The sequence below is a fragment of the Piliocolobus tephrosceles genome, chromosome 13 (assembly GCF_002776525.5).
Source record: "Piliocolobus tephrosceles isolate RC106 chromosome 13, ASM277652v3, whole genome shotgun sequence".
In the NCBI taxonomy this organism is placed as follows: domain Eukaryota; kingdom Metazoa; phylum Chordata; class Mammalia; order Primates; family Cercopithecidae; genus Piliocolobus; species Piliocolobus tephrosceles.
The window spans coordinates 60,262,869-60,277,544 of NC_045446.1; the positions used below are offsets into that span (position 1 = coordinate 60,262,869).

The 14,676-nt window shown below is 40.9% G+C and overlaps 1 protein-coding gene across 1 annotated transcript in view; it reads right to left on the bottom strand.

Moving 5' to 3' along the window:
* The window catches only part of TRIM22 (tripartite motif containing 22), a 21,800-nt gene extending 11,157 nt beyond the window's left edge, over nt 1–10,643 (bottom strand). Inside the window, exons 1-4 of the mRNA XM_023209627.1 lie at nt 10,396–10,643; nt 3,785–4,273; nt 3,099–3,194; nt 1,599–1,829 (exon numbers count right to left, since the gene is read on the bottom strand). Of these exons, the coding sequence (XP_023065395.1) occupies nt 1,599–1,829; nt 3,099–3,194; nt 3,785–4,207 (750 nt within the window). The 5' untranslated portion in view covers nt 4,208–4,273; nt 10,396–10,643. The remainder of the gene's footprint in view (nt 1–1,598; nt 1,830–3,098; nt 3,195–3,784; nt 4,274–10,395) is intronic.
* Between the last annotated feature and the right edge of the window lie 4,033 nt (nt 10,644–14,676).

The window sequence follows — 14,676 nt, forward strand, 5'->3', positions numbered from 1 at the left end:
AAAAAAAAAAAAAAAAAAAAAAAAAAAAAAAACAGAAAAGAAAACTATACAAACTGCAAAGTATGAAATAATTAACTTTATTCTCAGATGACATGATTCTCTATGTAGAAAATGCCGAAGAATTGATATTTAAAAAAAAACTCTTCTATGACTAGTAAGTAATTATAGCAAGGTTGCAATATACATGATTAAAATACTAAAGTCAATTTCTTTTCTATGTGCCAGCAATGAAGAATTGAAATTTGAAATAGAAAAAATTACAATAGCACCAAAAATAAAAAATAGGATAAACTCTAAAAAGAGATGTACAGAATCTACATGTGGGAATAATAAGCTTTTCAGCAGTGTTAGTTTTTAGGAAAAAGCAAATTAAAACTACATTGAGATACCATTACGTTCCCACTAGAAAGGCTGTAACTAAACAAAAAAAAAAAAAAAAAAAGAAGAAGGAAATATCAAGTATTAAAAAGGATGTGAAGAACCTAGAAACTTTTTATATTGCTTTTTATAAGCTTTTATATTGTTACTCATATAGAATGAGTAACGACTTTGGAAAACAGTACGACAACTTAAAAATTTTACATAAACTTGGCCGGGCGCGGTGGCTCAAGCCTGTAATCGCAGCACTTTGGGAGGCCAAGACGGGCGGATCACGAGGTCAGAAGATCAAGACCATCCTGGCTAACATGGTGAAACCCCGTCTCTACTAAAAATACAAAAAACTAGCCGGGCGAGGTGGCGGGCGCCTGTAGTCCCAGCTACTCCGGAGGCTGAGGCAGGAGAATGGCGTAAACCTGGGAGGCGGAGCTTGCAGTGAGCTGAGAGCCAGCCACTGCACTCCAGCCTGGGCGACAGAGCAAGACTCGGTCTCAAAAAAAAAAAAAAAATTTACATAAACTTAACATATAACACTCTTAAAATCTACTCAAGATAGATGAAAACATGTTTGTATGAGGACATGTAAGTGAGTGTTTACTGTAGCATTATTCATAATAGTCCCTAACTGGAAAATATTCATATAGCCACCAACTGGTGAATACATAAACATAATATGATATATTCAGATAATGGAATAGTATTAGCAATAAGAAAGAGCAAAATGCTGATACATACTGCAATATAAATAAACCTCAAAATATTATGCTAAAGATGCCAGATGCAAAAGACTACATGTTGTATAATTCAATTCATATTGAAAGGTCCAGAGAAGCCAATTATATACAGACAGAAAACAGATTGGCTGCCAGGAGGGGGAGGTAGAAGCAAATATTGACTGTAAACAGGCATGAGAAATGTTTTTGATGTGATGGGGAAGATCTAAAACTGATTTGCTCGTGGTACAAAGAATCTTCTCTCCAAGCTCAAATTTTTACACTGCCTCTCATAAGTAAATAATAATGGGAATTTCCCTTGCCATTCATACACTTAATTATCTCTGTGATTCCTGAAATAATGGGCATAAAAGGGGCACTGCCAGGCCAAAGGAACCATTTAATGTCACCACACAGAAGAAAGCCTAGAGACTGGGAAGGGAAGGAAAATCAGCCTCTGTGTTTTTCTCCTAGTCTCATATATAGGTGCTCCATCCCAAGTCTTACCTGCAGCATCTCTACTGACGACCCCCTCAACCTCCGCTGGAGATCTGAGATGAGCTTGCTGGCATCCTGCCTCTGCTGGACCAGCTGGTCTCTAGCTGCTGCCAGGTTATCCAGCACATTCACCTCACCTGCCTCCAGCTTTTGCAGCTCTTTCTGCTCCTCACTGTCCAAGATGACTCTCATTTCATTGAATCCTTTCAGAATCTTCTGTCTCTCAATCTGGATATAATTCTTGGGAATGAGAAGAGAAAGAGGCAGTCAGTCTGGCTGGTTGAAGGCCTGCTTTGTATGAGCCTGGGAGCCAAGATAAGTACTGTTTTCCTCAGGGAGTTCTCAAAAGGAATATGAGGCAAAAACCAATACACATTTTCTGGTGAAGCCATGCTTTTCTGTTTTTTAACCGGAACTCCTTCCAAAGCAATACACTCAAGTCTTTTATTGAGGCCTAATCTGAGACAAAATGTGATGCTTGGGTGAGGCTTGGATTATAGACACCTATTCTGAACAACCTTGCCTTTCTTTCTCTTAAATCCCTCTACCTGGTCGGGCACAGTGGCTCAGGCCTGTAATCCCAGCACTTTGGGAGGCAGAGGTGGGCGGATCATGAGGTCAGGAGATCAAGACCATCCTGGCTAGCATGGTGAAACCTCATCTCTACTGAAAATATAAAAAAATTAGCCAGGTTGGCCGGGCGCGGTGGCTCAAGCCTGTAATCCCAGCACTTTGGGAGGCTGAGACGGGCGGATCACGAGGTCAGGAGATCGAGACCATCCTGGCTAACACGGTGAAACCCCGTCTCTACTAAAAATACAAAAAAAAAGTAGCCGGGCGAGGTGGTGGACGCCTGTAGTCCCAGCTACTGGGGAGGCTGAGGCAGGAGAATGGCGTAAACCCGGGAGGCGGAGCTTGCAGTGAGCTGAGATCCGGCCACTGCACTCCCGCCTGGGCGACAGAGCAAGACTCCGTCTCAAAAAAAAAAAAAAAAAAAATTAGCCAGGTATGGTGGCACATGCCTGTAGTCCCAGCTACTTGGGAGGCTGAGGCAGGAGAATCGCTTGAACCGGGAAGGCAGAGGTTGCAGTGAGCCGAGATCACTCCACTGCACTCCAGCCTAGATGACAGACGGAGACTGTCTAAAAAAAAAAAAATTCCCCTACCCAAACCACCTAAACAGGGAATCCTGGGTCTTTCCCCAGGTTGTTTACTGGAAGGATTGGAGCCTCAAACCTGATGACACAAATGGAACACAGGATTCACAGGAAGCATTTTCACAGGTATTTCCCTCCATGCCTTCACTTCCAAATATTGTGTTGATTTACGATATGTCTGCTCTCCAGCCCCCAAACTCCAACAGGGAAGGAATTAAATGAGACCTAATCAAATGACTTCTATACTTGTTAATTCTAGCATAGCAAAGGGGAAGTGGTCTCCTTGTGGATAGAGCTCAAGGTCCTGCCCAGATTCCTGTCTAATTATCCCTTAGGAGGTGTCTCCTCCTGCCTTCCAGATGGTTCTCTCTTGTCTGATGTCATCTTCCAGCTTCTCAGCTTCTTGATCCTCCTTTGTCAGCTTCTGCAGGGCTGCCTGCAGCTTTTCCTGTGAGAAAGAAATTATACCAGAGTGAAGTTTTGAGTTTTCTCAGCACCTGGATAGAGGATAGCAAGGAAGAAATCAGATGGCTCTCAGAAGGGACTAGTTTACAGAAACAGTGAGGCTGGTGATTAGAACCTATGGCATGGGGGAAAATCTGAGGAGATGAACGTATTCTTTATTACTGGATGATGGTAGTTGCCATCCCCTTATCAAGAGTAGCCTGATTCTTTTCCTAAAGAAAAAGCAGACCCTGCATTAAGGAAAGACTTCCTTTCATTGCCACTCTTGCCACATCTAACAAGATATGTCCCCAAAAACACCTTTCTTCTCTGAGGGGCAATTAGAGCTTATCTTACAAAGCAATTCTCCATTCATTCAACTTTTCCTTGCTAAAAATTTGTACTCTTTTAAATAAAAACAATGTGCAGCACTGTCCTTCAGGCTTCAGAAACTAAGCAAAGAGTTTGGAAAGAGATCACAGGGTTCTCGTTCTATGGTGAAAAGGGGAATAAAGCAGGACAAAAAACTTGGAGATTTCACATCAGGTACCATCTTCTGCTCTCTGCTTTCTCTTCCTCTACCTTGGAGCCTACCTGACATTCCTTGACCACCTCATTTATGCGGAATGTTTGGTGACCTTGGTGTTCCTGAGACAGTTCACAAACCCAGCAAATGACTTTTCCATCCTCCTTACAGAAGATCTGGAGTTTTTTTCCATGGTGCTCACAGATGTCTCTCTGCTGCCCCTCCTGTGGGCTCATCTTGACCTCCTTGACTCTCTCAACTATGTTGGCCAGATGCCGATTAGGTCGGAGCTTCCCAGGCTGGAATCTGCTCTGACACACAGGACAGCTGCTTTCTCCTCTTGAGATGGTCACTGACTCCTTGATCTTTGCAGTGATGCAGGTTTGGCAGAAACTGTGGCCACAATCTAGGCTCAGAGGTTCTGTTAGGAGCTCCAGGCAGATGGGGCAGGTCACCTCCTTCTCTATGTCTACCTTTACTGAGAAATCCATTGCACTGCTCCCTTGGCTTCTTTCTGTCTTGACTCTTGAACTTCTTGGTCAGAAAATCCTGCAGTGCTGGGAATGTTGAAGGGGACAGGGTAAGAAAAGCAGGAATAAAAAGAATACTGCTTTTCCAGAGATTTAGAATAGGACAAAACATTAATATTTAACAGAGAAAGGAGAAAAGAAAGGCAAGAAGAATAAACCAATGACAGAATAAAACGGACTTTGTAGTAATTTGAAGCACTTTATTCTTAATTTTTGTCTCAGGACAAATTTCACCCCATCAAGGCAATTATTGTTATTTTCTCTTCTACTGGAGAGGACAAACTGACGCTTTTCTACCAAGAGGTTCATGTAACCCATCATTTATCCTGCCTTTTGTTCCCCAACCCAAAACACATTTTCCATGTTAAATGCACTAAACACATCCCTGCCCCTGGGCTTTCGCACATGCTTTTCTCTCTGAATGACGTGATTCTATCCCTAATATTTGCATGATTCACTAACATTTGCATATTTTTAAGCTACTGAGTTGTATTTACATAGCATCACTCTCATTTTTAAGTGTATAATGTGATAATTTCTACTAAATTTGTGGAACTATATGACTGTTACTGTAACCCAATTTAAAATTATTTGTACCACCTGAAAAAAAAAAAAAAAAAAACCCTAATGCCATCACTCCTATTCTGATCCCAAGCTCCAGACAATCACTAATATCCTTTGGGTTTTTAATCAATTGATAAAAATAGAATCATAATATATGGTCTCTGGTATCTGAATTATTTTACTTATACTATTAAAGTTTATCTCTTCTGCTTTTTCCACATGTAAAAAACACCTCCTCAATTAAACTATCAAATCTGTGACTCCTCAAGGCTTTTGCGCTTGCTCCTCTCTCTGCATAAAATGATCTTTCCCCTGATGTTAGCAAGAGTCACTCTTACATTTAATTCAATCTCTTAGATGTCCTCTTCTTAGGACATACTATAACTTACTTATAGCAAAACCACCAGTAATATCACTCACTGCACACTTATCTTCTTATTTTTACTATGTAATATATAAGATTGTTCTTTAAATGTCTACTTCTTCCTCCTGAAAAGTAATCCATTCGTAGACATGGGACTGTTTTTGTTCACTGATATGTCCTCTGTACCTAGAAGAGTGAATCACATACAGGAATAAAATGTTGAACGAATATGTATTTATTTATTTATTTTTTATTTTTTTATTTTTTTATTTTTTTGAGACGGAGTCTCACTCTGTGGCCCAGGCTGGAGTGCAGTGGCGGGATCTCAGCTCACTGCAAGCTCTGCCTCCCGGGTTTACGCCATTCTCCTGCCTCAGCCTCCTGAGTAGCTGGGACTACAGGCGCCCGCCACCTCGCCTGGCTAGTTTTTTGTATTTTTTAGTAGAGACGGGGTTTCACCGTGTTAGCCAGGATGGTCTCGATCTCCTGACCTCGTGATCCGCCCGTCTCGGCCTCCCAAAGTGCTGGGATTACAGGCTTGAGCCACCGCGCCCGGCCTGAACGAATATTTAAAGCTACAACTTCCTTATCCCTCCATAGATAATTAGACCTTTTAATCAGATTTTCATCTTTTCTTTGCATCAATTGGCAATTTCCCAATAGCTGAGCTTTGGGACCATGATTATGGTTTCCAGTGAAGAAGAGTTCACATCCTAACACATCTACCCATAGCAAGTCCTCCCATGACCTCACACTCACTCCCCAAAGACATACACACACACCCACATACCACTGCAACCACCACCACCACCACCATCACAATAAGAAAATAATTTTATCATGAAGAATTTTATAACCAGTTACAATTTAGAAATAATTTTGACTTCTTTATTCTTCATACAAAATCCTTGAGAAAGAAGAATACCCCCTTTCTTCAGGTGTGTCAATAGAATTAGGTAAGTTACAAAGATCACTCATTCTAATCTAATAGGTAGAGTAAGAGTTAATGTATTGTCTCCAAGGTCCTCCTTCAGAGTTCTCTCCACTACTGTACAGATTTAAACAGACAACGAAGGTAAAGGTTACAACAGCTATACTGATATCCAGTGCTATGGGGGTATAGAAATGGAGAGATCCAGACCAGCTATGTAGTTCTGGGGCATGCTGTGGTTTTAAATGTTGAAATTTCACCTTGGCCTGGACATATGGCAAGGATGATGATGATAGGAATCTAAAGGTGTATATCTTTAGGGAAGAGGAAAAGAGGCTAAAATAGTTATAGGATCACACACATGACATAGACTCAATGAATATACATTTTAAAGAAACATCTGCTGGTCATGGGAGAAAAGTCTCCATCCATAAAGGAGGCCAAATATATTGAGAATATGTAGCGGAGGGATAAAGTCTGTCCTGTTTCTCCCCAAATGATGTTGAAATCCTAATGAGTGAATGTCCTTTTATTTGCAGATAGTATATTTAAATACTATTTAGTTACCATGTGCTCATTAGGATAGACCCTTATCCAACATGACTGTGTCCTTATCAAAAAGAGACATTTACACACAAGGAATATGCTAGGGTGAAGAAGAAAGCAGAGATCAGGGTGATGCGCCTATAAGCCAAGGAATGCTAAAGGTTTTCAGGAAACTATTAGAAGCTAGAAGAGAGGCATGGAGCAGATGCCTCCTTCATAGCCTTCAGAAGGAACCAGCCCTGCCAACACATTTTATCTTGGACAACTAGCCTCTAGAATTGTAAGGCAATATATTTCTGCTATTTAAGCCAACCACTTTTGGTACTTTTTCTACGACAACTCTAGAGAACTAATACAAGTGCTTATTTTTCTTGATTTATTCATTCTTTATTCTAACATTGAAGAAATGTAGCCCCATTGAAACCCTTCCAATCTAAGACAGGTAGACAGACAGACACATAAACAAAATGCATGCTCCCCTTTGAAGGTGGTACAAATGTAGGAGTTTGTATGACACGGTGAAGACTAACTAGGTCCATAGCTTCCTTATTTCAGAATACTCTGATTACCTGCACAGAAGCTTTCTGTATGTGTACAATTTAGATTAAAAAAAAAAAAAAAAAAATGGCCAGGCACTGTGGCTCAAACCTATAATCCCAGCACTTTGGGAGGCCGAGGCAGGCAGATTACCTGAGGTCAGAAGTTTGAGATTAGCCTGGCTAATATGGTGAGACCCCCGTATCTACTAAAAAAAAAAAAAAAATACAAAAATTAGTCAGGTGTGATGGCAGTTGCCTATAGTCCCAGCTACTTGGGAGGCTCAGGCAGGAGAATCGCTTGAATCCGGGAGTCAGAGGTTGCAGCGAGCTGAGATCACGCCATTGCACTCCAGCCTGGTGACAGAGCAAGACTCCATAAATAAATAAATTAAATAAATAAATAAATAAATAAACAAACAAACAAATAAATAAATATTAAATTAAATTAGAGTGGCTACACAATAAGGAGAAAAACTACTATAAGGAGTTTAGCCACCAATATCTTTTTTTTTTTTTTTTGAAACAAGGTCTCACTACGTTGCCCAGGCTGGTCTCAAACTCCTGAGCTCAAGCGATCCTCTTGTCTCGGCTTCCCAAAGTGCTGGGATTTTTGGCTAGGCATTGGCACGAGCCACCATGCCTGGCCTAGCCAACATCTTTTAAATTTCCCCTGTTCCTTGGGTCAGGAACTCCCAATGGAGAAAATAGTTCCTGTTCTTGGCATGCAGAAACCTGTAGAACTCAGAAACATTGTTACCACTTCCTATTTGTCTAAACTCAGAGTTCCTTTTTCAATGACTCATTAAAATGTCCAGGGTTTAGATTTCCCTACATTAATGACCCTTTTTCCTAGAGTTCTAACTCTCTGGACAATATGTTTCAGATAAGTCATTTTGTAACAAAGGACAAATTTCATAAAGCTACTCCAGTTTTGTCTCTTTCTCTCACAGTTAGTTCATCAGTTCTTAAATCCATCATTTTATTGAAGACTCTGCTCAAAATCATTTTCTCACAGTGAGACCCAATCTGAAATCTATATTTAAAGTTGCAAAGCCCTTGACAAGAGCACTGCAGATACTAGATCCTATTGCAGCCCTTTTAGTTCGTTGCTTTTGCTTTGGTGATTTTACATTTATCCTGTAGTAACTGCTACCCTTTTGCTACATTGAAACTGCTGGTTAACTTCCTTTTTTTTGAGATGGAGTCTCGCTCTGTAGCCCAGGCTGGAGTACAGTGGCGTGTGATCTCGGCTCACTTCAACCTCCACCTTCCAGGTTCAAGCCATTCTCCTGCCTCAGCCTCCTGAATAGCTGGGATTACAGGTGCCCGCCACCACACCCGGCTAATTCTTTGTATTTTTAATAGAGACGGGGTTTCACCATGTTAGTCAGGATGGTCTTGATCTCCTGACCTCATGATCCACCCACCTCGGCCTCCCAGAGTACTGGGATTACAGGCCTGAGCCACCGTGCCAGGCCTACTTCCTTTATTTGACTGCGTGTTTACTTCCTTTTCCCTAGTCCAGAGTACAATCTCTTCCCAGTATTTAATGTTTACTGTATATAGAATAGTTTCTTTTTTTTTTTACTCTAGCTGTATGCTTTTGTTTTGTGAATTTAGTCAAAAATATTTTTTAAAAATTAATAGTACAGTTTTATTTATTGGGCCCTGTATTAGATTTGAGTAGACAATTAATAAATACTAGATATGGACCTTGACAAGATATACAGCACAGACACATAAGGAGACAGTTACCTGGACCTCTGAAAAGTGAAACAAAGAAAAGGACGCATCAGAATATGGGTGACATAGGCATCAAGGTACAAAATGCTCAGAGATAAGATCAAGATAAGACTCAGGAGAAATTACTAACTCCTTGCCTTAACTCTGTGCAAGGGAAAAGTGAGTAGGGAGTTGAGGGAACTCATGATGAAAAGGTGTACCAAGAATAATAGCAACTTCTAAAGCAGGAGCAGATACCCAAGGTTCGTGGGAGAACAAGTTCCCTGTGACTGGACCTTCAGAGACAAGTGACCAAAGTGGAGCTGCAGAGATGAGCAGCAGTCTGACCATCCCGCAACCTCTCTCATCAGACTAACCAGAGGGCTGCTAATTCATCAGGAAAGCTGCGGACAGCATCCAAAAAGTTACCAGAAGGCAAGTAAAAGGATACGCTTCAAAAGGGCCTTCCTCCTGAAGAGTGAGTACCTAAGACTCCTGCCCCATACCCAGATCCAGATAAGGGCTCTCATGCCTGCTGAACCTCATCATGAGGTTGCTTTATGAAAAATGAAAACAGCTTCATTGCACAAGCTTCTTCGGGAGAAAGGAGGAAGGAATTTGCTGCCTCTGAATAAGAGAATATTCTGATCCACGTTGGCAAAATGGAAAAATCAAAATGACAGAATAGGAATGTGGGATATGATAAGATTTCTCTTCAAATAGCCTGATCAATCCTTTATTCTTTAATTCACAGTGCCCTCCCCCCACCCCCCACTTCCCGTTTCTTCTCTTTTCTTTCCTTTCTGCTTTTGCTACATGCCCAGACATGCCACAGTACCAGGCGTTATCAGTACCAACTCACATTCCTTTCCTTATTTTGGAAGAAGATTAGTTCTCTAGCTCATGGCAGACACCCCTTCCCCATCTCCCCACTCTCCCTCACGTGCTCATCTTATCTAAAGAAAGTTAAAATGTTTAGCCAACTGGGTCTAGTTTAGATTGTGTGGCTGACTCCAGCCAATGGGGAAAGGGCACAGGGGCAAGATTTGCATCAGGGATAAAAACTTTCTTCCTCCTTTGTTGTAGTGTGCTCTCATGGTGACTGGCCAAGAAGAAGCAGCCATCTACGCGGAAGTAAAATTGCTTTGCTGAGAAATCCTTTGTTTGAGTGCTCGTCTCCCTTAAGATTCTGAGCTTTATTTCCAACTAGGAAGATGATGGAGGTACCTAGATTGAAGAAATGAATGGTCTCTCTAGGAAACAAACAAGACTTTTTGCTTTTGCACACCTCTCTTGTTTAAAGGTTACCCCTCTCCCAGGCTCAATGCTTTCTTCCTCTGCCATTTCAGCAGACAGTTAACAAGCTGCCTCTCTTTGTTTATGCAGAGCAGCCTCAGAACCACAAATTAAACTCACCCAGACACAATCAACCTATTCTTCTCAAAGCCTCCCATTCTATGCTCCCACAAATTGCCCCACTCACCTTCAGTCCAAAGTAGAGGAGTCTTGAATCAGGGGAGAAGAGTGAGGGCAGGGCAGGAGCAGGAGTGTGGACCAGATTCACTCACAGGAGCTGAGTGAGAAACGAAAGTTAAGTTCTCAGAAGTGAAAGAAAATAAAGGAAGCTGAACAAGAACTTACATAACAATAAGCCCTGGGGAATAGTAATGCTACAGCATGTTCTAGCATCTGCTGTACCGGCAAGGCACTCAGTCACCACTTCCTCGTTCTTAGTGTGGTTTCCTCAAGCAAAAATATTTGAATAAAAAGAATGTGAATTACAGTTATACATTCTACAGCTTGCCTGAACACTTAGAATTCCAATGCAGTCCTAAAATTATTATCGAATTTATCTTATATTTAAGACCTAAGCAAGGAAAATAAAGATCCAGAGACTTGGGACCTAGCTTCTTGAAATGCAGTCTGATGAGGAAGATACTCAGTTATAAAGCTCTACAAATTTGGGCTGACAAGATGAGTATTAGCAGCTGACATTGTGAATGGTAAAAATAAAATTATTTTTATAAATAAAAGGACCTTTAGTGTGAGCCCATTGAAAAAATGTTCTCAAAATATCATTAAATCTTAAAAGTCCATCAGTTAATTATCACTTCCTGCTCCTAATCCAGACAGGCCAGATGAGGATGGATTCCAGAGAATAATAGAGGTAAAACTGTGTCAGTGTCATGTTACCCAGCCACCGAGGCAGGTGAGGACATGGAAGTTAATGGATGATGCTGTTTAATTGTAATCATTCACTGAGTTACTCTCATGCCTTCATAATTTTTCCACTTTTCCCTGCTTCCCTAAGAAAAGTTTGATCACTTTTACACAATCAATTAAAAAGTAGCACTGAAACATGTTATGTGTCATGCACATAACTTCTGTGCCCTGTTGTCTATCATATTCTGTTTGTTTAACTGCATGTGCCAGATAATGCCATAAAAAACTGATGGAGGCCCATGATGTCTCATGCCTGTAATCCCAGCACTCTGGGAGGCCCAGGTGGGTGAATCACTTGAGCCCAGGACTTCAACGCCAGCCTGGGCAACATGGTGAAATCCCATCTCTAAGAAAAATAAAAAATAAAAAATAAATAGCTAGGTGTGGTCATGTGCACCTGTAGCCTCACCTACTGGGGAAACTGAGATGGTAGGATGGTTTGAGCCCAGGAGGTAGAGGTTGCATTGAGCCAAGATTGCGCCATTGCACCATAGCACTCCAGCCTGGGTGACATAGTAAGACCCTGTCTCTACAAAGAACAAACACAATACACCACACCACACACACACACACACACACACACACACATACCCCAAAAAAAGAAAATGGCAGCTCATGGAGCTTCCATAACATGGATCCCTGACTGACACTATGGAGCATGGCCATCTTCATACTTTAATCAATGATACACATGTAGGATGACTGAAAAATCAATGTTTATTATTTAAATAATAGGTACTTTGGTATTAATTGTTGCTCACAAAATAATAAGCTAATCCTGGCTATAAATTCTTTCCTACTCACTTATATCTATGAGGACCTTATTCAATCAGTTGAAAGCCTCAAGAGAAGAAAAAACTGACTTCTCCCCCAGAAAAGGGAATATTACTAGTAGGCAAACTTCAGGCTTGAGCAATAACATTGACTCCTTCTTGGATCCAGAGTCTCTTGGTCCACCTGGCAGACTTTGGATTTGCCAGTCTCCAAAATCACATGAGACATTTCTCCAGTCTCTTTCCAAATACATTCATAGTTTAGTGGTTCCATTGCTATGATGAACCTTGACTAAGACAGGCATGAATGCAGAGAAATAAGCAAGAGATGTAATTTTAGGTATATTCCATGTTTGAATGGAATATCTTGTTGACATTTGTAGGGGAGTGAGGGCTCAGTGAGTGAATGCGTTTTTTTGGAGTGCACAGAGTGGAGTCCAAGTGTCAACCACAATGGACAAAGTGAATGAACTCATTTATCCAGAGACCTTTTCTCTGTCCATTATTTCTTCCCTTCTCAGCACTTCCATAGATCTCATAGCCATCCTTTTCTCTCCTCTGCCTTTGAACATCTGAACTGACCTTTCATCCTGTTCTGATTTATCTCATGAAGTATTAATTGCAGCTGAGAGAAAGCAGTAGGAATATTAGGTCCTGACAAGATACCAGAAAACCTGGGCCAATAGGAAACCTGAATGCACCACACAAAATTTGTCACCAGATTTGAGCATGTTGACAGGTTCCATATTCTAACTTATGCTCTAAATTGTAGAAAATATAAATTATTGTTGAGTCTCTGTGTTTTCTCTGTAAACCTTATGTATCCTGCTTTTCTGCTTGATGAGGAATCATGAAATATCTCCACCTTTGGGTCCATAGATGTTTAACATTTTTCTCCTCAAGAAAAGGAGCAAAGTAAGAGTAAATATGGTTAGAGTCTGAATAATAGGAAGAAAACACAGAGGATATTTTTTAAAATCGTTTAAAATTTGTTTAAAAATTTACATAATTATTACTTTTCTTTTTTTTTCTGAGACAGAATCTCACTCTATTGCCCAGGCTGGAGTGTAGTGGCACGATCTCAGCTCACTTCAACCTCCACTTTCCGGGTTCACGCAATTCTCCTTCCTCAGCCTCTTGAGTAGCTGGGATTACAGGCGTCTGCCATTACACCCAGCTAATTTTTGTATTTTTAGTAGAGATGAGGTTTCACCATGTCGATCAGGCTGGTCTCAAACTCCTGACCTCAAGTGATCCACCCCGTTCGGCCTCCTGAAGTGCTAGGATTACAGGTGTGAGCCAATGATAATGCCACATAAGTATTACTAATTAATAATTAGTAATATTAATTCTCATTAATAATAACTGTAATTATTATTAATTGATCATAATTATTATTAATAATAACTAATTATAATTATTACTATAATCATTACAGCCACATAATTATTACTAATGCCAGAAGAATATTTGAATTTATGTGACACAGCAGTTATCTTTACAGCAAGAATAGAACAGAAATGTGACATCAAGATATTCAATTCAATTAAAATTAGATTAATAGCTATATATCTTCATATCTGTCTCATACACCATATTCTAGTAAATCTGAGACAATAAAGAACAAAATGTAAAAACCCCCTACCTGACTTCATGAAACTTAGAGCCGGAGGGCACAGTGTGGAGGGGGTATGGGGTTACTGATGATAGGATTAAGTGATAACAGGCTGCCTACTACAGTGCTCCCTATTACCTTCTCCTCAGGTATTTTCATTTTCAAACTAAATACTCCTCTCTACCAGTGATCCTAGTTCCAGTGTGGACTTCCTGAGATGTTCCAGTAAAGGAAGGCTTAGAAGGGAGGCTATGGTACATGGACCACAGTTCAGCCTTTTGGACCAGTTTTGCATAGTAACCAGAAGAGAAGAGAGGAAGGCCTGGCCCTGCTCTGGGATGGAATAGATACTTTGAAAAAGACAACAGGGGGAAGTTGGAGAGTTCTTTGAAAGTTAATCGTTGAACTACTGTCAGTATAATAATGTGATGTTTCTTCATGGCTCTCCAGGTAAGTTTCTTTTCTTTTTTTTTTTTTTTTCCTTTAGACGGAGTCTCGCTCTGTCGCCCAGATTGGAGGTGCAGGGGTGTGATCTCCAGTCACTGCAAGCTCTGCCTCCCGGGTTCATGCCATTCTCCTGCCTCAGCCTTCCGAGTAGCTAGGACCACAGGTGCCCGCCACCACGCCCGGCTAATTTTGTGTGTGTGTGTGTGTGTGTGTTTTATAAGTAGAGACGGGTTTTCACTGTGTTAGCCAGGATGGTCTTGATCTCCTGATGTCGTGATCCGCCCACCTCGGCCTCCCAAAGTGTGCCTGAGCCACCGCGCCCGGCCCTCTCCAGATACATTTCTAGCATCCTATCCTCTCTGGGTCTGGAAGTCTTAATAATATGACATCTCTTCTATCTGTACCTCCTTTTCTGTTCATAGGTCCTATAAGGTTTTTAAGTCCAGACCAGAAATCTACTGTGATTCTCTAAAAATCATTAACTTTGTTCTTCCTTCTCTTTGGGCCATATCTGTTACCCAGAAGCAGAACTCAGCTGCGAGATCAGGAGCAAGAGGAGCACTTTGGAAGAATTTCGATAAAGGGCACCTTTTCTAATTTTTAATGCTTGGTTGGGTTCATCTGAACTATGTCAGAAGTGGCATGATAACAAGATCCTGAGACTTAAGAGAAAAGGGAGATGGAGTAGGGGGTTCTTCTATTTCCC